The sequence below is a fragment of the Rattus rattus genome, chromosome 5 (assembly GCF_011064425.1).
Source record: "Rattus rattus isolate New Zealand chromosome 5, Rrattus_CSIRO_v1, whole genome shotgun sequence".
NCBI lineage: Eukaryota > Metazoa > Chordata > Mammalia > Rodentia > Muridae > Rattus > Rattus rattus.
Window position 1 is genome coordinate 136421412 of NC_046158.1, and position 19092 is coordinate 136440503.

The 19092-nt window shown below is 51.1% G+C and overlaps 1 protein-coding gene across 3 annotated transcripts; it reads left to right on the plus strand.

Annotated features, from left to right (window-relative positions):
* Positions 1 to 3021: 3021 nt before the first annotated feature.
* On the plus strand, positions 3022 to 15827 carry Tldc2 (TBC/LysM-associated domain containing 2). 3 transcript variants are annotated; one of them, XM_032904620.1, is made up of 7 exons: positions 3022 to 3147; positions 5014 to 5097; positions 6781 to 6927; positions 7550 to 7702; positions 10239 to 10334; positions 14214 to 14287; positions 15389 to 15827. In XM_032904620.1, exons 2-7 carry the CDS (start codon positions 5065 to 5067, stop codon positions 15522 to 15524), a joined length of 639 nt encoding a protein of 212 aa, XP_032760511.1. In that variant the 5' UTR covers positions 3022 to 3147; positions 5014 to 5064; the 3' UTR covers positions 15525 to 15827. The 3 variants fall into 3 exon arrangements, with proteins under 3 accessions (XP_032760511.1, XP_032760513.1, XP_032760512.1); XM_032904622.1 differs by lacking the exon at positions 6781 to 6927 and having other exon boundaries at positions 3026 to 3147; XM_032904621.1 differs by lacking the exon at positions 3022 to 3147 and having other exon boundaries at positions 4990 to 5097.
* Positions 15828 to 19092: the final 3265 nt, after the last annotated feature.

The following is a 19092-nucleotide window of genomic DNA, read 5'->3' on the forward strand; positions in this document are numbered from 1 at the left end:
GGGCAGGCTGAAGAGTAAGGGCAATGTCCCTGGAGGAGGAGAGAGTGTGACAGATGTTCAGGGAGGGGTGGTTACTATGACTGGAAGCCCCTGGGAGATATAAGAATGGAAAGCAGGAACCAGGGGTCATAAGCAGCGGCCTGCGTTGTCCGTGTTGCAGTGACAAACACTGGAATCTGTGAGCAGGGAGTCGCAGCATCTAATTTACATCCGGAAGTAGATTTCCATGCTGACAAGAACTGGTTGAGCTTAGAGGTTGAGGAACATGACTGTGGTGGCTAAGGGGACACCGATGCATCTAGAAGCCATGGAGAAAGGATGTGTTCTGCTTCGACAAGCCAGACACTGTTGGCCGGAAGCGAGGACTCAAGTGATGTCAAGTTCATCTCCCATTACCGGCTTTCGAGGCAGAACAGTGACGCCACTGTTTGTTTCGGCAGGAAGGACGGGCTTGGAGGTGTGAAAGGGTAAGAGAGCCTCAGTTCATAGAGGACAGAGCCAGTCCGAAGCATCTGCGGACAAGTCCAAAGAGAGAGCCAGAGGGAGGATGTCAGACAGGTGCCACACCCACCCGAGCTCAGAGGAGAGCGGGACGGCCCAGTGAACACAGGGGTGTCCCCTTCTGGTCGTGCTCTCTTGGCTCTTTTCAACTTGTGTTGCTGAAATAATACAGAATTTTAGATTCTGCCCTTAACAGCGCAGAGGAAACACTTTCCACACATTCCTGAAACCCCTTTGCAAAATGTCTCCATTCTCATTCTTGGAAATAATCCTCAGTGTGAGTGTTTCACCCCCACTCACCTTTCCCCTCCAGTGAATACATCGTTTCCTGAAGGCACTAGGCACAGTGGCATAGACCTATGATGCCAACATTTAGGAGTGAAGGAGGAGGATCAAGAGTTCGAGGCAGGGACTGGAGAGATGGCTCAGCGGTTAAAAGTACTTGTTCCTTATGGAGCGAGCCCAGGTTCAGTTCCCTGTACCCACTTGGTGACTCACAACCAACCACCTGTAACTCTAGTTCCAAGGGCTCTGAGCTGCTGGGCATTGGGGACACCTATGGTACAGGTACAGACAAGCAGGCAAAATGCTCAGACATAAAAATAACCCCTCCCCCCAAATGTGAATGCTAGGTCAACCTTGACAACATAGAGAAACCCTCTCTCAAGAAATCAAAGACTAGGGATATAGCTCGATTATAGGATGCTTGCTTAGCATGCTAAGTAAGGTCCTGGGTTCAATTCTCAGCACCATACACAACAAAAGTCATTCCTGGGGGTGACGGTGATGGTGGTGACGGTCATGTTCTGAAGGGACATGCAAGTCTGGTGGCAGAGAAAGATGAAGAGAGTTGCATGGCAGGGCAGGGCTACTAGGCCCTGGAGCACCTGAATTCCTACGGTGGCATCTCTGAAGGGACTGTAACCTGGCATGGGGGTGTTCCTGTCATATCACATACAGAATCTTCAGGACATGAGGACACAGAACGGGACAGCCAGGCAAACCTCACTGGTCTCTCAGAGTGCTTGGTGGTCAAGTACTGAATGTAGGGGAAAGGTGTCTGCAAGAGGCAGTGGGTAAGCCAGGTGTGGCAGCGCTTGCCTTTAACTATCCCAGCACCAAGGAAGCAGAGGCAGGAGGATCTCTGGGACTTTGAGGCTAGCCTGGTCTACATAGCCAGTTCCAGGCCAGCCAGGCTAAATCATGAAACCCTGACTCAAAAAATTTTTAAAAGAGGGGGCTGAAGAGATGTCTCAGGGGTTGTGGGCTCTGAGTGCTCTTCCAGAGGATCCAGGTTCAAATCCCAGCACCCACATGGCAGCTCACAACTGTCTGTAACTCCAAGATCTGACACATTCCATCACACAGACACGCATGCAGGCAAAACACCAGTGCATATGAAATGGAAATAAGTAAATTATTAATAACGATTTAAAAAAAACAAAATGAAAGAAAGAAGTGGGGGAGAGGGGAGGAGGAAGCCCCAGGCCTGTGACCCTGAGCTGTTTATAGCTCAAACACCCATTGCAACAGCCATGTTTGAGGTGACAACAGGACCCTTTATTTTCCTGTTTTCCCTATAATACAAATCCTTAGGCAGTCCATACTTCCTGGAGGGACTATTCCTCAGGTTACCTGGCCTTGAAGCCCAAGTCATCTGATGGCCATTAGGACAGTCTTCTAGCTTGTGGAGGTAGGCAGAGCCATTGTGTGAGCGAGCTCATCTTCCCAGCATGTTTTTCAGGGACTCCTGGCCCTGTGGAGCCGCTCCCTTTGAAGCCCCCCTCCAAGTTTGAGTCCTGTGATTAAAAAATAAAGGGGCTGGGGATTTGGCTCAGTGGTAAAGCGAAAAAAAAAGAACCAAAAAAAATATATATATATAGCAGTCCTCACGGCGAGCCACACTTAGAGAAGTAACCCCATTGGCAGGGTGCCCATTGTGTGCCAGACATTGGGTTTCCTGTGAGAGACCTTGCCAAATGTACCCAGGCCAATGAAGAAAGTCCTTGGGGTAGGGGGCGGGGCGGGGGGAGTTGGTTGGGGTAGAGTTTAGACCTAGGCTCCCTACAGGTTGCAGTGATTGGTGGAGAACCCAAAGTGTAGACCTTTCTTGTGTGTGATTGGTGGAGAGCCCGCAGTACAGCCCTTTCTCCTGTCATTTTGCGCACGGCACCAGTTCTAACCTTAAGTGAGAGGACTGACCCCTACCCCACGGTGGGCATCAGTAAACAAGTGGTACTTACTTAGGCGCCAGAGAGAAGCACGTTGGTGGCACAGAGCCTGGTATCTCTCCCATCTTGCGGCTGATGGCAACAGAGCTAAGTAGGGGGCAGCACGGTCTTGTTCCTGTGTTTGTGGGATTTGAGTTTCTGATGTAGGATAATCACTGGTGCCTTCCCAGTTGGAACTGACCTGGCATGGAGCCAGGACTGCCGCCTCAGGGCAGGTATAAGAGGCTGGGAGAAGGACTGGAACCAGGGCGGGGCAGAGACACCAGTCACACACAGAAGACAAGAGTTGGGACCCAAGTCACTGTGTCCAGACAGCCAGGTGGACAGGCCATTCTAGGTTGGCCGTCTCTTTGGGGGGAAACAGAGGCCTCAGTGGATGAGCTGAGCTGCAGAAGGGTCATCAGTGATTGTTGGGGTGAGTATCTTCAGCCGCATTCTTCCTAGCTCCTACCCTTCCCTTCCCTTCCCCTACTGACCCTCACCTTGGATTTGACTGAGGCTCAAGAGGAGGCCAAGTGGGCCTTTGTCAGGAATTGAACACTGGATCTCTCCAAGAGGCGGGTGTGATAATCCAGTGGCACCAAAGGGCAGGTGCTACAGCTCACCACACAAAATTGAGCACAGGAGAGGGAGGATGGATGGGAGGACGGAGGCTAGGCTTAGCATCACGATGCCTGGACGTTATCTTCGTTTCTTACAAGACAGACGTAGTGCTAACAGATGAGGAGGGGCGGAGTCATTGCCCAAGGTTGCAAAACCAAGTAAGGGTCTCTCTCTCTCTCTCTCTCTCTCTCTCTCTCTCTCTCTCTCTCTCTCTCTCTCTCTCTCTGTCCTAATCCCCCTCCCTGCCTCCTCTTTTTCCCATGGCCTTGTGCACACTGGGGCTAAGCTGCCGTGTGTTGGGTAAGAGGGGGAGGGGGTGTGTGGGAGGGTGTGATTTGCCACTATCCCTGAGCTACAGTCTGTGCTCTTTCTCTCCCCTCTCCCCATTCCTTTCCTTCACTTCCTTTTCATTTTCCCTTCTATCCTTCTTTCTTTCCTTTCTCCCCCTTTCCTCCCCTTCCCTTCTTTTCTCTTTATACTAGAATTGGATCCAGGGCCTCATATCTGCTAGGTAAGTACCTAGCACACAGTACCTCCTACTGAACCACACACCCTTGGGCAAAACTATGTCTTCGAAAGGTCAGTTCTTTGGTCTGATCACAGCCCTTCAGGCTTTTGCACACTCATTGGCTGACAGGGACACGGTTGTAGGCTGTCGGTCCTGGAAAGTATTCTGAGGGTTTTGGTACAATATGTTGAATGTTAGATAGAAGGGCAGTGAGGTGACTCAGTGGGTACAACTGGGTCATACGAGCCCAATGACCTGAGCTCAATTCTTTTCTTTTCTTTTTTTTTTCGGAGCTGGGGACCGAACCCAGGGCCTTGCGCTTGCTAGGCAAGCGCTCTACCACTGAGCTAAATCCCCAACCCAGAGCTCAATTCTTAGACCCGACATAAAGATGGAAGGAGAGCCTTAGTTCATGGCCACAAATACAAATACAAATACACATAACCACCTTCTTCTTCTTCTTCTTCTTCTTCTTCTTCTCTCTCTTCTTCTTCTTCTTCTTCTTCTTCTTCTTCTTCTTCTTCTTCTTCTTCTTCTTCTTCTTCTTCTTCTTCTTCTTCTTCTTCTTCTTCTCCTCTTCCTCCTCCTCCTCCTCCTCCTTCTTCTTCTTCTTCTTCTTCTTCTTCTTCTTGAAGGGTCTCATTGTGTAGCCCTGGCTGACCTGTAGACCAAGCTGGTTTTGTTGCAGAGACCCACCTGCTTCTGTCTCCCAAGTACTGGCCGTAAATATATGCACCATTATGCCTGGCTTAGCATATTTTTTAAATTTTATACAATGGGAAACTGAGGCCTGGGGTGCAAATAGCAAATGGATTTATTCTCAGTTATTTAGGGAACCAATGGTCCTGAATCCATAGTCCAGACATTAGGTTTCCTACAAGAGAATCAATGTTCCCAGGCCAAACTTCTGGCAAAGGCACTGAAGTGGCCAGAATTTACAGCTGGAATTTACTGTGCATGGCTAACATGTGCTAGGTTCCAGCTGTGTATGGCTAACATGTGCTAGGTGCTGGCTGCACATGCGACCTTAAATGCCAAGTTGCTCACAGACCCACCCCATGGCCACTTGGCCTGGGGATCACAGGTGAGAGGGAGCAAAGGGCAGCTGGGTAGGCATGGATCCAGTGGGGTGTGCCCAGGCACCTCCTCATTGCTGCCGTTGTCTTGCAGCATTTCCTCCGCCAGGCCCAAGGACTACACCCTGTCCTGAGCTCTGATAGAATGAAAGGCCGGCAATGGCGGTACACTCAGCTGGTAAGTGTCCGGCACAAGCAGGGAATTCACTTGGGAAGGGAGATGAGCTCCCTAGCAGGGAGGGGCCTGGGCTATGGTGTGTTCGTGTGTGTGTGTGTGTGTGTGTGTGTGTGTGTGTGTGTGTGTGGTGTGTGTGTGTATGGTGTGTGTGTGTGTGGGGTGTGTGTGTGTATGGGGTGTGTGTGTGTGTGGGGTGTGTGTATGTGTGTGTGTGTGTGTATGGTGTGTGTGTATATGGTGTGTGTGTGTGTCTGTGTGTCTGTGTGTGTGTGTCTGGGTGTATTTACCCCTCTTAAGTCCTTTCCAGCTGGTGGGGCTTTAAAGAAAGGGCTGATGGAGGACCTGGGGCATCCAAGGTCCTGAGACCCTCCTCCAGAGGGAATAGACACTGTTGCTGTCCCTTGTGGGACTATCCCATCCTGAGGATCCCTCCATGTCTGACCTGAGTGGAGGAGAGGTAAGGGAGGGGCACAGCAGGTATTCCTTCTCAGACGGGCATCTCCTTCTGCGATGAGCCTAATGTTACTGTGCACAGGCCTACTCACATGTGTGAATGCACACTCGATCACACCGTGGCAGAGTGTGGAAACTCAATGAAGTGAGTGAGCTGAGCATGGAGTCCAAGCAGCAGCCCTGCCCTCCCATACACACACACACACACACACACACACACACACACACGCACACACACACCCCATACACACACAACCACACACTCACTTACACACACTCACACACACACTCACACACACACACACACACACACACACACACACACACACACACACACACACACACACACACACACACACACACACACACACACACACACACACACACACACACACACACACACACACACACACACACACACACACACACACAACCACACACACACTCACACACACACACTCACACACATATACATACACACACCTTATACACACAGAGACACACACACACACACGCACATAAAATCCCAGCTCGCCCTCAAAACGCACAAACAACCAACACACCAACCCGCCCACACACACGCCTCTATTTCAAGCAACACACAACTCATGTGAACGATCACACATTTTGTGGAGAGCTAGGTGTGACAGCACTCTTCCCGCACTGACTGAAAGTGAGCCCCAGGGTTTTCCTGTGCGATGCAGAGATCAGCAGCACCTTCTTAGGACACAGGGAGAGGATTCAAAGACACCAATAACAGCAGGCTGTCCACACGGGGTCTGTTCACAGAGCTCCGGATGATCAATGCCAGCCATTCTTGTGATGGATCTTATTGTTGAAGCCACTCTTTCCTGTCCTAACATACACAACTGCAGCAGAACTGGACCCCACCTGCCCTTCTATCTTCTTCCAGGCTTAGAGCTCGGAGCCCGGTGCTCGCCCTGGGGCTAGAGCAAACTGGAAATAGACCATCATTCCCCTCTGGGTGGCACTGTGCAGGCCTTGGCCTGCCCCCTTCCTTCACTAGCAGTGGCTAGCCAGGAGAAAGCATTTTGGAGGCAGGGACAGAGTCTTGCTTATGGTGGGTGTTTCCGGCTCCTTTGGGTGGGCTAGCATTGCAGGAGCCTGGGCAAGGGACAAGACAACTGTAGCTTTTGAGCATGGGATGTCAGGGTGGCAGCTGGTGCCCCTGTGTCCTTCGATCTACCAAGCTTCTTCGAATCGTTACAGCCCACAGAAATGGAGGACACACTGTCTGGAGAGGAAGGTGAGGAGGAGGAAGAGGAGGAACCAGCCCCAGCCCCAGCCCCCCAGGACCCTGTGGAGCCTCAACTGACAGAAGCCAGCCAGGTCCTAGGTGCCTCAGAGATTAAGCAGGTTTGGGCACATTCTGTGCAGTAGGACTTCAGCCCCGAAGTCCTTTTCCCTATTCCAGCCACACCCAGGGGCTCTGAAGTCAAAGCTGCAATGTCCCTAGCTAAACGTCACCTCGAATCAATCATGCTTTCTCCCTGGGCTTCCTGTCCTCTCTAGTCATATTAGTACCATCCTTCTCACTGGGTAGAATTGGGAAACCTAGCAAGGGTGACATGGATCCTGGGGACTAAAGCCAGTGCTGGGGTGGAACAGACACAGAGGAATGTGCCAGGAGAGGAAACTCTCTCATCTGTCCCCTAAAGACCAGGTAACCAAGGTGAGTTCTCAGAGATCTGCCCTGGGTTAGAATCCAGGCTCTGCCATCTAGTCTCCATCTCCCCGAACCTCAGTTTTCACATCTGTAAAATGGGAGCGAAGATTAGCTAATGGACACAGAGCCTCTGGGCAGAACGAAGGCTCTGCCATCTAGTCTCCATCTCCCCGAACCTCAGTTTTCACATCTGTAAAATGGGAGCGAAGATTAGCTAATGGACACAGAGCCTCTGGGCAAAACGAAGGGTGAGTAAGGGGAGGGGGCAGATGGAGGGGCAATCCCTTCACCCAGCTCTAACCCTACTTCCAGCTCAGTCTCCACCTGCCCCCGAGGGTCACTGGCCACCCCTGGAATCTGGTCTTCTGCACGTCAAGGGATGGTTTCAGTCTGCAGCGGCTATACCGACAGATGGAGGGTCACAGCGGGCCAGTACTGCTGCTGTTGAGAGACCAGGATGGCCAGGTGAGCTGGGCCAGGGCATGGGGGCTCCTAGACAGAGCATCGGGTACTGTCCAGGGAAGGGTAATAAACAAGAAAGCAGAGGTGGCAGACTGCACCACCTAAGGTATAGGGATAGTGACACTGAGACCAGTCACACTTGGAGCCACTCGTGTGTCTGAAACCACTTCTGTGTGCCGGGTTAAGAGATATGGAGAAGATCAGGATCAAGCCAGAAATGGGCCATCACTCTTAGTGTTAGGCCTAATTTCTTTTGTGTGTGTGGCAGTGGTGGCAGTGGGGGTGGCAGTGGGGGTGGCGTGGGGTAGGAGGGCATTGAGCAATTACCCGCTGACACCATGCACTACGTACACTCTTAGCTTTGCAAGCACCATATCACGGCTGGGTTGTTTTGACTTATTTTGAGACAGGGTCTCTCTCACTAAGACACAAGCTGGCTCAGAACCCCGTATGTAGACTGTGCTGACCTTGAGCTGCAAATCCTCCTGCCTCAGTCTCTCCAGTGGCTGAGTACAGGCAGATGCCCCACCTCTGGCTCTTCAGGACAGTTTCAGGCAGGGGATCTGTATCTAAACGATGGGTACATATTTTGAAATTATCCTCAGCTGCGGGGGGGAGGAATGGATTGTAGGAAATCAGAGAGGGGACAGCAAAGACTGTTCCTAAATGCCACAGAGAAACTTCAACGGCTGTGTCCAAAACCTATGTGGTCACTCAAACAATAGAATTTCTGGTAGATTCTTTATGCAGAAAGGCGGGCAGGATTGCAAGCCGGTTTTAAATGTTCCTCTGCAGAAGAAACATTCCAGAGTTGGAAGAGATCTCAGGGCAGCTCCAAATAGACAGGAGAGTCTGTTTGGGAAGACTTCTTGCTTGAGAGCCAGGAAACTCGCGCTGTTTGCACAGAGCCCCTTCTGTGGCACAGGCTATGTGCTATGAATGAGAAGTTCCTCCTAGCGTTAAGCCTGAATCCTGCATCCCAGAAGTCCCTGTGCAGCACTGTGATGATCCGTACCCCAATCCCAATAGCCATCCCACAGAAGGAAGGTGGTTTTGTCAGTCACGCAAACAGCAGGCAGGCGAGAAGCAAGGCGCTGAGCCATAGCTGTCCAACGTGTTCCTTTCTCTTCAAAGCAGGACGTGAAGCACATTCTTGAGATAACCCAGGACAACTGAATACACAGTGATACAAACAGATACAAACAGAATTGTCCTTAGTTCTCTTTGGATGTGATACTAGCCCCGGGCTTATAAAAGAGCAAACCCCATTCTTAGGAGCTGGTGGATAGGACTGAAGGGTCATAGTATCGTAGTCAAGTGGGCCTGAGAAATATAAAGGGAGTCAGTATGGGAGCTAGAGCAAACTTCCTGTTAGGTCTAAGGTGGAAGGAATCTGTCCTTGTTTTGACCCATCATCATCATCATCATCATCATCATCATCATCATCATCATCATCATCATCATCATCGGTGGTAGTTCAACTGGGTTTGAATCTAGGGCCCGGTGTGTGCTGGGCAAGCACTTAACCAGCTGAACTCTACCCCCAGCCCTTGGCTTTTTTGTACATTAGAAGTTGGTGGCAAAAGGTTAGAGGGAACAGCTTATGTGTGGGCTGTCAGTGTGCAGAAAAGTCTGTGCTCTGGTACTGAACAGGCGCCAGAAGGAAGCAATCCATAAAGCTATATACATCGCCTTGGGGAGGAAGAGGGGGGTTTTGATGATGGCTTTTCCCCCCCTGTAATTTCCACCTCTTCTGGAAGCAGTCTTTCTACAAAATAAGTACATCTGGAGCTAAAGCAATATTTCTGTCAGTAAAGTGTTTGCCCCGCAAGCATGAGGGCCTGAGTTCAATTCTCAGTAGGCATGAAAAAAGCCAGGTTTGTCTGTAACCCACAGGAGGCAGGCGCAGGAGGAGCCTGGCCAACCAGTCTCATTGGTCAGTCCTGGAGTTAGTGAGAGCCGGTCTCAAAACATAAGGTGGGAAGCAACAGAGGAAGGTACTCCATACTGGCCTCTGGCTTCCGTATGAACGCATGTGCGTGCGTGTGTGTGTGTGTGTGTGTGTGTGTGTGTGTGTGTGTGTGTGTGTGTGTGTGCGTGCATGCGCGTGTACATGCGTGTGCATGTGTGTGTATACCTGCGCGCACACACGGGCACTTTCACATTCATAGAATATACACAGACAGACACAAAAATATATATTTAAGAAAAGGTAGGCTGGGCATATCACATGCATATAAAGGCTCTCATGGAAGTCAGTTCTGGGTTAGCCTGGGCTACACAGCAGGACCCTGAAGAGAGACAGAGACACAGACAGTTAGAACAGAGGGTGGCAGCTGGGGTGGGGGAGTCATGACAACTCAGGGAAGGCAGGAGTGTGGGACAGAGGGTGGCCTGGGGGCCTTGGAGCAGCCATGTCCCCCATCTTTGCACCCAACTCCCCAGGAGTCCCAGAGACTAAGCGTGCATTCCGAAGCCTGGTGGATGAGTTGGCTGGTGAACTCCCAGCTCCTTTCTTGCCATTTTCTCTGTTTTCCAGATGTTTGGTGCCTTCTCCTCCTCAGCTCTCCGACTCAGCAAAGGCTTCTATGGTACTGGAGAGACATTCCTCTTCTCCTTCTCCCCACAGCTAAAGGTAAGGGTCAACCTCTGTCATGGAGGAAGGCTATGTCAGGTCACAGCTCTGGGGAGTCTCCATGTTGGGCTGCCTCCTGTCCACTTCTCCACAGGGCAATGGTAGGCATGGTAGTGCCCTTAGCTGCCCATCGAGATCTCCAGAAACCATGAACTCAGTGAGGGAGGGAGGCAGATTTACTTTCCAGGCTGGAAAGGACAAGATGGGTTCGAGTGTGGCAGACCTGAGGTGTGGGAGGGGGAGGATGCACACAGTGCATCTTGTAGAGCATGCACACGAAGCCTGCAGGAGAAAGAAGGCGTTACACCGTCCCTGGGTGTGAGAAGGGGGCCCCAGAGAGCACGAGTGGCCAGAAGAGGCTATCCCTGCTCTGTCCACTTTTCACAGGGGTGCAGCTCTTCCTTGACCAGGCTTGTACCAGAGCAGCCAGAGTTCTCAGACCAGCTCTTGGCAGGCAGCATTCACAGCGAAGAATGGGAAAGGGGTAGGCGGGAGTGGAAACACCAAGTGGATTGCAGGGCCGAGACCAGGCAGAAGGCCAGCAAATCCAGAGGGAATGAAGGGTGAACAAAGGTGGGGTCGGAGAGGAGGGGTCTCCACGAGGTCAGACACTTGGGGGGCAGCTGTTAAGCAAGGCGTAGGACAAGGGGAAGGAGTAGGTAGGTGGAGGGCCATTCGAAATGAAGTGGAGGGGCTCCCTGGACTCCTCGCTAAGGACAAGTGCTGGATGTGACCATGAAGACAGTGGCTGGAAGCTGCAAGGGAGGAGGAACGTGCGAAGAGATGGGTGGATGGACCCACAGAGTTCACTAGGAAGCTGGTGACTGGGTGCTCAGGTCCCCCATAGGATACACAGAAGAGCTCAGTGACAGGCACTGGTGGCTGAGACCTCAGAGGGAACAAACTGCTGAAGGGCTGGAGCTTTTGAAGAAGGGAGACAAGGGGGGTTGGGGATTTAGCTCAGTGGTAGAGCGCTTGCCTAGGAAGCACAAGGCCCTGGGTTCGGTCCCCAGCTCCAAAAAAAAAAAAAAGAAAAAAAAAAAAAATGGAAGATCTTACTTGTTTGGGGTTGGGGATTTAGCTCAGTGGTAGAGCGCTTGCCTAGGAAGCACAAGGTCCTGGGTTCGGTCCCCAGCTCCGAAAAAAAAAAAAAAAAAAGAAAGAACCAAAAAAGAAAACAAAAACAAAAAGAAGGGAGACAAGGGGTCCCTAACATCTTCTACCTGCAGATTTCCTACCGTTCAGTTGTTGGCTGACTGAAGCTGCTGGGTGCTTCGCGATAGGCAGAGCCCACACAACCTCTATTATAAATTATAGTCACGGCAGTAACTCATAGGCCTGTGTTTGCCACCTCACGGAGCAGCACATTCAGTCGCCGTGAAACCCCCATGGGTGTACACTGCTATCCTCGCCTCGTCTCACAGATGAGGGAACGGAGGTGCAAAGTGGTTGGGAATACACCCAACTCAGTCAGTGGTGAGGGGAGATACGCAAACCAACACCAGAGTCTCCACTCAGGCAGGGAACACCGGAGGCAGAGGCTATGGCAGAGAAGGGTGCACATTCAGGATCCGCAAAGGCGGACAGCATCGGTGTGTGAGATAGAACATGTAATTTCGTAGAGCATTCTGTGAAATGGACAGAGTGCTGGTTGTGGGTGCTTTCGTTTGTTATTAGAAGTCTCCCCTCCAATGCACAGACGCTGGTAAATACGCTCTGTCACACGGTCATCTAGTCCCCCACCAAGATGGTTAAAGGGGTGTGGGTGGCCTTGCTAACAATATACCTGGTCTGTTGTGGTCTCTTCTTGGGAGAAAGGGAAAGGCGTCCCCAAGACGGTAGTCTGTCACCCACACCTTCCTTCTGCAGCTTATACTAAAAACCCAAAGTTCTAGTATTTTCTTCTTGTTGGAACCTCCCACTGACTGCCGTCACCAGAGCCGGGGACTTGGTTCTTATCTTTGCTGACTGCCCTTGCTTCCTCTGCGGCTCTTCTCGTGATAGCCGTATACTGATGGCTCCTCCCCAGCCTCGTTCTAATATTGGTTGTTTTCCCCCTCACTCTGCCCCAGCAATGCTGGCCTAAACTGGAAGGCAAAAAATACAGGCCCAACGGTGACCCAGGGCTTCAGCATGTGCTGTTCTGCTCAGCAGCCCTTCCTCTGAATCCGAACACACTATCCTCAGGACCACCCTACCGCGCCCAGCACAGCAACTACCCTGACTCCTTTAAGTGACTGTCCCTTCTAGATCTTTATTGTCCCTGAGTGTCACTTCTCTTGCTAGCGTCTCTAACATACCATTGCTTAGTCCTTTGTCTGCCTTCTCCTTAACATCTCTGAGGCAGGTGTCCCTCCCCAACCCCCGGAGCTGAGGACCAAACCCAGGGCCTTGCGCTTGCTAGGCAAGCGCTCTACCACTGAGCTAAATCCCCAACCCCTGAGGCAGGTGTTTTGCTATTGTGTCTACTGTTCTAACCAATGCCTAACCGTGCCCGCTGTGTAAGTGCTAAAAAAAAAATTATTACACGAAAGTCATTATTTCCAGGGGTCACTGTCACCCCGGCCTGTTATTACAGAATCCCATACTTTGAAAAATTCGATCCTTGCCTGTGTCTTGGCTGGAGCTCTTTATGAATTCCCAGCGCTTGCACAAGTAACTGCCACTCCAAGTAACACGGCGAACTTTATCTTAGTTTCTCCTGGAGCGAAGTTTATCTTGCTCTTTCAAATCAGAAGGACGCGTCCTGCGTCCTTGAAGATAGCAGAAGAAGCGTGGACACGCTGAAGAATCCGGTCTTCTTATCCTCCCTCCCTTGTTAGCTTTGTCGCATCCCCTCGAAGCCTGGCCTTTATCTTTCTGTTCTTTGGGAGTTGGGGGTGATGTTCCTAGCACTTGGGACGTCTGATTACAGGAAGCAACGTACTGTACTTTGGGGCCCTTAAAAGCAACTTTATTGCCTGTTTTGGCTCTCCAGTCTTCACTCTTTTAATTCATGAGTGTAGCGAGGCACCCAGGCAGTTCTAGAATTACACTGGAGTGGGGCAGACAAGGCGAGGCACACTGCTGGGTGAATGGAGCTGTCTCAGAGGGGGTGGATACCTAGGGAAGTCAAAAATGGGGCTCTCTGCAATGGCACTCAGGCTGTAGGCTAAGAAGTGACCTTCCGGGACAGGGTTGGGGGGCGGTGCTGTGGACAGAGGGGTCTGAACGCAGAAAGGCCCCAAGGCATGAGCACCTTCAGGTGCTGGTGGCTGACGAGAAGGTCAGTGTGACTCAGGTGCAATCCGTAAGGGAGGAGAGCGCCCGGAGAAAAGCAGGGATGGGGGCAGGCACACTCTGTCTCCTTCACAGTGGCGGGCACCAGAAGGCTTTAGGTAGAAGATTACAGTGTAATTTAAAGTTGGTGGCCCTTGCAGCTCACTATGGAGAGGGTTGTGGGAAGCATATGGGGTGGGGGGAGTTATGATCAGGAGGAGGCTGTGACCCAGATGGTGGGATGGAAATTCACAGGAGGTCAAGGCGAGCCTTAAAGGTCTGTAGGTCATGTGATAGGTTGGTTGAGAGGCGGTCCCATCCCAGCTTCAGGCCTGGCTGTCTCCCTCTTTCTATCTTTGAAATCAGGAAGCCTCAGAGGTTTGTTTTATTGCCAGCATTTATTCCGTGCTGCTAGGATGTAGGCGATTCGAGGCAGAGGGCATAAGGGGTGAAGTCCAAGGAAATGGAAATCTTGAGGTCTGGGAGCCCGGTCTTTCCTGGTAGTCATTGAGCCCAGAAGCCTCGGGTTCCTGCGCAACACTGCCACCACGTGGCCTGGAGTCAGACTGCAACGGCAACGGCAACACTGGGAGGTAACACTGCTTTTTCCTTTTCACCCAGGTCTTTAAGTGGACAGGGCACAACTCTTTTTTTGTGAAAGGAGACCTGGACTCACTGATGATGGGCAGTGGAAGGTGCGTGTCTCTGTCCCCCACATCCTGGGGTAGCCCGTGTCCCTCTCCCAAGGGTGCTGCAGGTGGAATGGGCAGGCTGCCTTCCTCTCATGCCCTCTGGCATCAGCACCACAGCCCATCCCCAGAGGGCCACATGCTTAGTGACATCTTAGTCTGAAGTGAGTGGGGACATCCACGTGGATGTGATTAGAGTCGCAAGATGGGGAAACCCCAGAGTTCTGAGGCCCATGCGACAAGACTCGTTAGAAGATGTGCAGCCTGCACGTTTTGGAACAGGAGTGGGAGTTTGGCAGAAACGAGTGAAGGATATTCTTACCCTGGTGTGCCCTTAACATGGAAGCACATTAAGTTGTTCCCTGAAGGTAAAACAAAAGCATTCTGCATTCAGCTCAGCTCCATGGAGGGGCAACAGGACGCAGGGTACATTGGCCATTGTTGACTACTGATCCACTTCCTGTTTCCAGCCTGGGTTCTTTCTCTTTTTTCTAAAAGATTTATTTATTTTATTTATATGTTAGTACACTATAGTTCTCTTCAGATACCTTAGAAGAGAGCATCCAATTACAGATGGTTGTGGGCCACTATGTGGTTGCTGGGAATTGAACTCAGGACCTCTGGAAGAGCGGTCAGTGCTCTTAACCACTGAGCCATCTCTCCAGCTCCTGGGTTCTTTCTCAAATGTGAAGATTAGAGTGTTGTAAAGCTGGGTGGAGGTGATGGCTCTGTACCACAGTATACAGTTCTTAAAGCCAAGGGACTGTTTTTAAAAAAAAAAAATGCCACACATCCTGATAAACTGGTGTAAGGGATGAGGACAGCCATGGCTGAGGGAGCTACAACGGTGCCATGATTTCTCGTGTGTGTGTGTGTGTGTGTGTGTGTGTGTGTGTGTGTGTGTGTGCACGCACATGGCCATGGCCCATCTCCACCACATCACTGACACTGGCAGTCCTCACCATCTGCCCTTGCCCTCCCTGTGCTAGGGCCACAGGAGCATGTGACCTGCCTGGCTTTTTATGTGGGTGCTGGGGGCAGGTCCTTGTGCTTGCACAGCCGACGTTACCTACAGAGCTGTCTCCACGGCCTATTCCCTCTCTTCAGTGGCCAGTTTGGGCTGTGGTTGGATGGAGACTTGTACCATGGCGGAAGTTACCCCTGTGCTACCTTCGACAATGAAGTGCTGGCCCGGCGGGAGCAGTTCTGCATCAGGGAGCTGGAGGCCTGGGCTCTAAGCTGACACCTCCCCGGACCCGAGATGCTTGGGTCACTTTTGGATGCTGTCCAGCAATGCTCGTACAGGACAGCCATTCTGCCTGACTCAAAACGGGGAAGAGCCCTCATGTGGACTGTGGCTCTCAGCCAGTCTCCTTATGGCTCGAAAACCCAAGAACAGGGGCAGCCACTGTTCTCCAGCAAGAACTGATTATAAAGGTGTGAAAGACGCTCTTACTGAAGGAGTGTAAAATTTGTCTTTTCGGGATTTGACGATCCCTAGAAGACCAAAAAGCAAAAGAAAATAAAACAAAATCCTACCCCCCCATAAATGTTCATATTCTTCCAGTCAAGCGGGACACAGACGCGCGCACACACACACACACACACACACACACACACACGCACGCGCGCACAAACCACACACACACATATACACCGACATGTACACGCGCACACACACACACGCACACACACACACACGCACACACACACACACACCCAACACACACACACACACATATACACACGACACACACACACACAACCACAAACAAACAAACAAACACGCACACACACACACGCACGCACGCGCGCACAAACCACACACACACACAAATACACCGACATGTACACGCGCACACACACACACACGCACACACACACACACGCACGCACGCGCACAAAAACCACACACACACACATATACACCCCGTACATGCCACGCACACACACACACACACACACACACACACGCACACACGCACACAAAACACGCGCACACACACATATACACCGACATGTGCACGCGCGCGCGCACACACACACACACGCACACACACGCACACGCACGCACATGCACGCACATCCTTCTCTTTGTGTTTTAGAGATTACTTTCACTTGAAGAATTCTGTCAAACCCAGAAGGCTGGGTTCTGCCTCTAAAAACTAATAAAGAGAAGCACCATTTGCTCCTGCCCTGTTGTCTCTTCTAGAAACCAAAGGGCGGGCGGGGTTGAAGGTCAGCATCAGGGCAGGTGCTCACACATCTGTCACTTGAGCTCAGGAGAGAGACAGGGCTGCATTTGAACAATATATAGATTTGGGCAAAGGAGTTGAACGTTTGTCGACAGAACCCGAGGGCCTTGAGAGGAAAGAGCTCGTTTTCAGGCACAAGAGCCTTTGAACTTAGGCCCCACCACCCTTCCCACGCTGCCTCCTGCTGGAAAGGAGCCAACTATGTCCTGCTCTTATTCTGTGAGGAAAACCAAGCACCCGGGACTTTGTCAACACCACTGTCGTGCACACAGTGCTAACGCCAAGAAGCATCTACGTGGGCCCTGCAGAAAATGCGTTCCTTTACGAACCGGGCACACGGGGTTTGAGGACACGGTGCTTACGGAGCTGCCCTCTAGTTTCTGGATAGAAACACACTCGGGAAAGCTTTACTGCAGCTGTCCCCTTACCCAGCCGAAGTCACCATCACTCCGCCTGTGGCTCTATTTACAGCAAGCTGACGGTATTCAGTAACTCGCGAGGCTGGGCTGTTAAATCTCTGCTTCTTTATGCAGTCTTATAAATGACACCGGTGCTCACAAGGAAAACAGCATCAAAGGCATAGAGTACAGCTGCCTGGTGCAGGAAAGGGCTCAGAATTGTTTCCCGCATCCCATAGTACAAAATTAGGGCTACAAAATTCCAGAATAAACCACAATGATTAAAAAAATATAGATTGACAAAAATAAAACGACATTCACAGAAAACTATGCAATCCTTAACCTCGAGTCTGGGCACACGAAGGAGAGGGGAGTCTGGCTGTCTCCCGGAGTTACAGAGGCACCTTGGCTAGTGGGGAAGAGCTAGCACCTCCCTTGTGCACTTATGACCCCATAGGGGCAGACACACCAAATACTCTTCACCCACAAGTGGACAAGACAGAACCTGGCTACCCAGAGGAGAGAGGCAGCCCAGGACTGTTCACCCAGGAGAACGTCACTAAGATGTTACCTGCCGCTCTTGCCTCTGTCCCCAGTGTCCGAATCTTCAGTGTTCCTGGTGACCACCCTTGGCTCCAACTCGATTCAGTTGCCGGTAAAGCTGTGCAAAGTTGGAGGTGAGGGGGGCTGCAGGGAGAAGCATGGCGGCTTTGCACGAGTAGGACCAGCAAGCTACACAGGGAACCCGAGACTCACTGCACAGTCACTAAGCTCACAAAGGCAGTCCAGAATGTTCTGAAACCCATAAACACACTGAAGCCACGGTGGTTCCAGGAGAGAGCAGCCAGAAGGTGGGGTCTGTGGTCTCTGAGCAGCTGATCAGTTCAGCTCAGAAGAGGTGGACGAAGGCCCGTCTCCAGGCTGGCAAGCGGCGAGTCCCTTGGAGCTGGAGTGCAACCTTGTCTGGAGACACTCACAGCAGCCTGGGGAGCAGCCTGCTGTGAGATGCCCTCTGAACCTAGCCCTCCTAAAGCAGGGGGCAGGGGGAGTTGTACCATAAAGACAGGGACTGAGGTCAGCTCCTCTGAGGAAGGAGCGGCTCCCAATGCTCCCGAAGCATGGAAGGGGGTGGGCGTTGGGGAGGAGCAGGGTGCCAGGCACCTCTTCAGCAGGTCTAGGATTGTTTATTTCTTTAACCACACAGTGCAACACAATTTCAATTTTGAATTCTAGTTTGTTCCCTTGTCTCAATTTCTGAATTAAAAACAAAAGACAATCATTTGTCCCAAGAGCTCAGAATCGATGGGAGAGTTATCCTGAGAAAACAGGTAGCTAAAGGAGAAAGGTTTCAATTAATCCTAAAAATACACAAGCTAATGCTTTTAAAGTATCTGTCTTAGTCACTGTTTTACTGTATCAAGAGACACCACAACCAAGGCAACACTTATAAAAGAAAGCAGTTAACTGGGGGTGTGCTTATAGCTTACAGATGAGGGTTAGTCCATCATAATCATCGTGGTGGGGAACCCAGTGCTGGTGTAGTAGACGATCAACAGGCAGAGAGAGAGACAGAGAAAGAGAGGGAGAGAGAGAGAGAGAGAGAGAAACAAAGAAAGACAGAGACACAGAGACATACAGAGAGACAAAGACAGAGACAGACACAGAGACAGACAGAGACAAATACAGAGACAGACACAGAGAGACAGAGAGACACAGAGACAGAGACATAGAGACAGACAGACAAAGACAGAGACAGACACAGAGAGACAGAGACACAGAGACAGACAGAGAGACAAAGACAGAAACAGACAGAGAGACAGAGAAAGACACAGAGACAGAGACATAGAGACAGACAGAGAGACAAAGACAGAGACAGACACAGAGAGACAGACAGAGACAAAGACAGAGACAGACACAGAGAGACAGAGAGAGACACAGAGACAGAGACATAGAGACAGACAGAGAGACAAAGACAGAGACAGACAGAGACAGAGACACAGAGACAGACAGAGAGACAAAGACAGAAACAGACACAGAGACAGAGAAAGACAGAGAGACAAAGACAGAGACAGACACACAGAGACAGACACACAGAGAGAGCCAGAGACACATAGAGAGACACACACAGAGACACAGAGAAAGACACACACACAGAGAC

Excerpts from the sequence above, each read along its gene's own strand:
- Tldc2 (XM_032904620.1), top strand. The coding sequence starts at position 5,065 with ATGAAAGGCCGGCAATGGCGGTACACTCAGCTG. Across the intron at positions 7,703-10,238 it reads TGAGAGACCAGGATGGCCAG|ATGTTTGGTGCCTTCTCCTC; the intron begins GTGAGCTGGGCC and ends TCTGTTTTCCAG. Across the intron at positions 10,335-14,213 it reads CCTTCTCCCCACAGCTAAAG|GTCTTTAAGTGGACAGGGCA; the intron begins GTAAGGGTCAAC and ends CTTTTCACCCAG.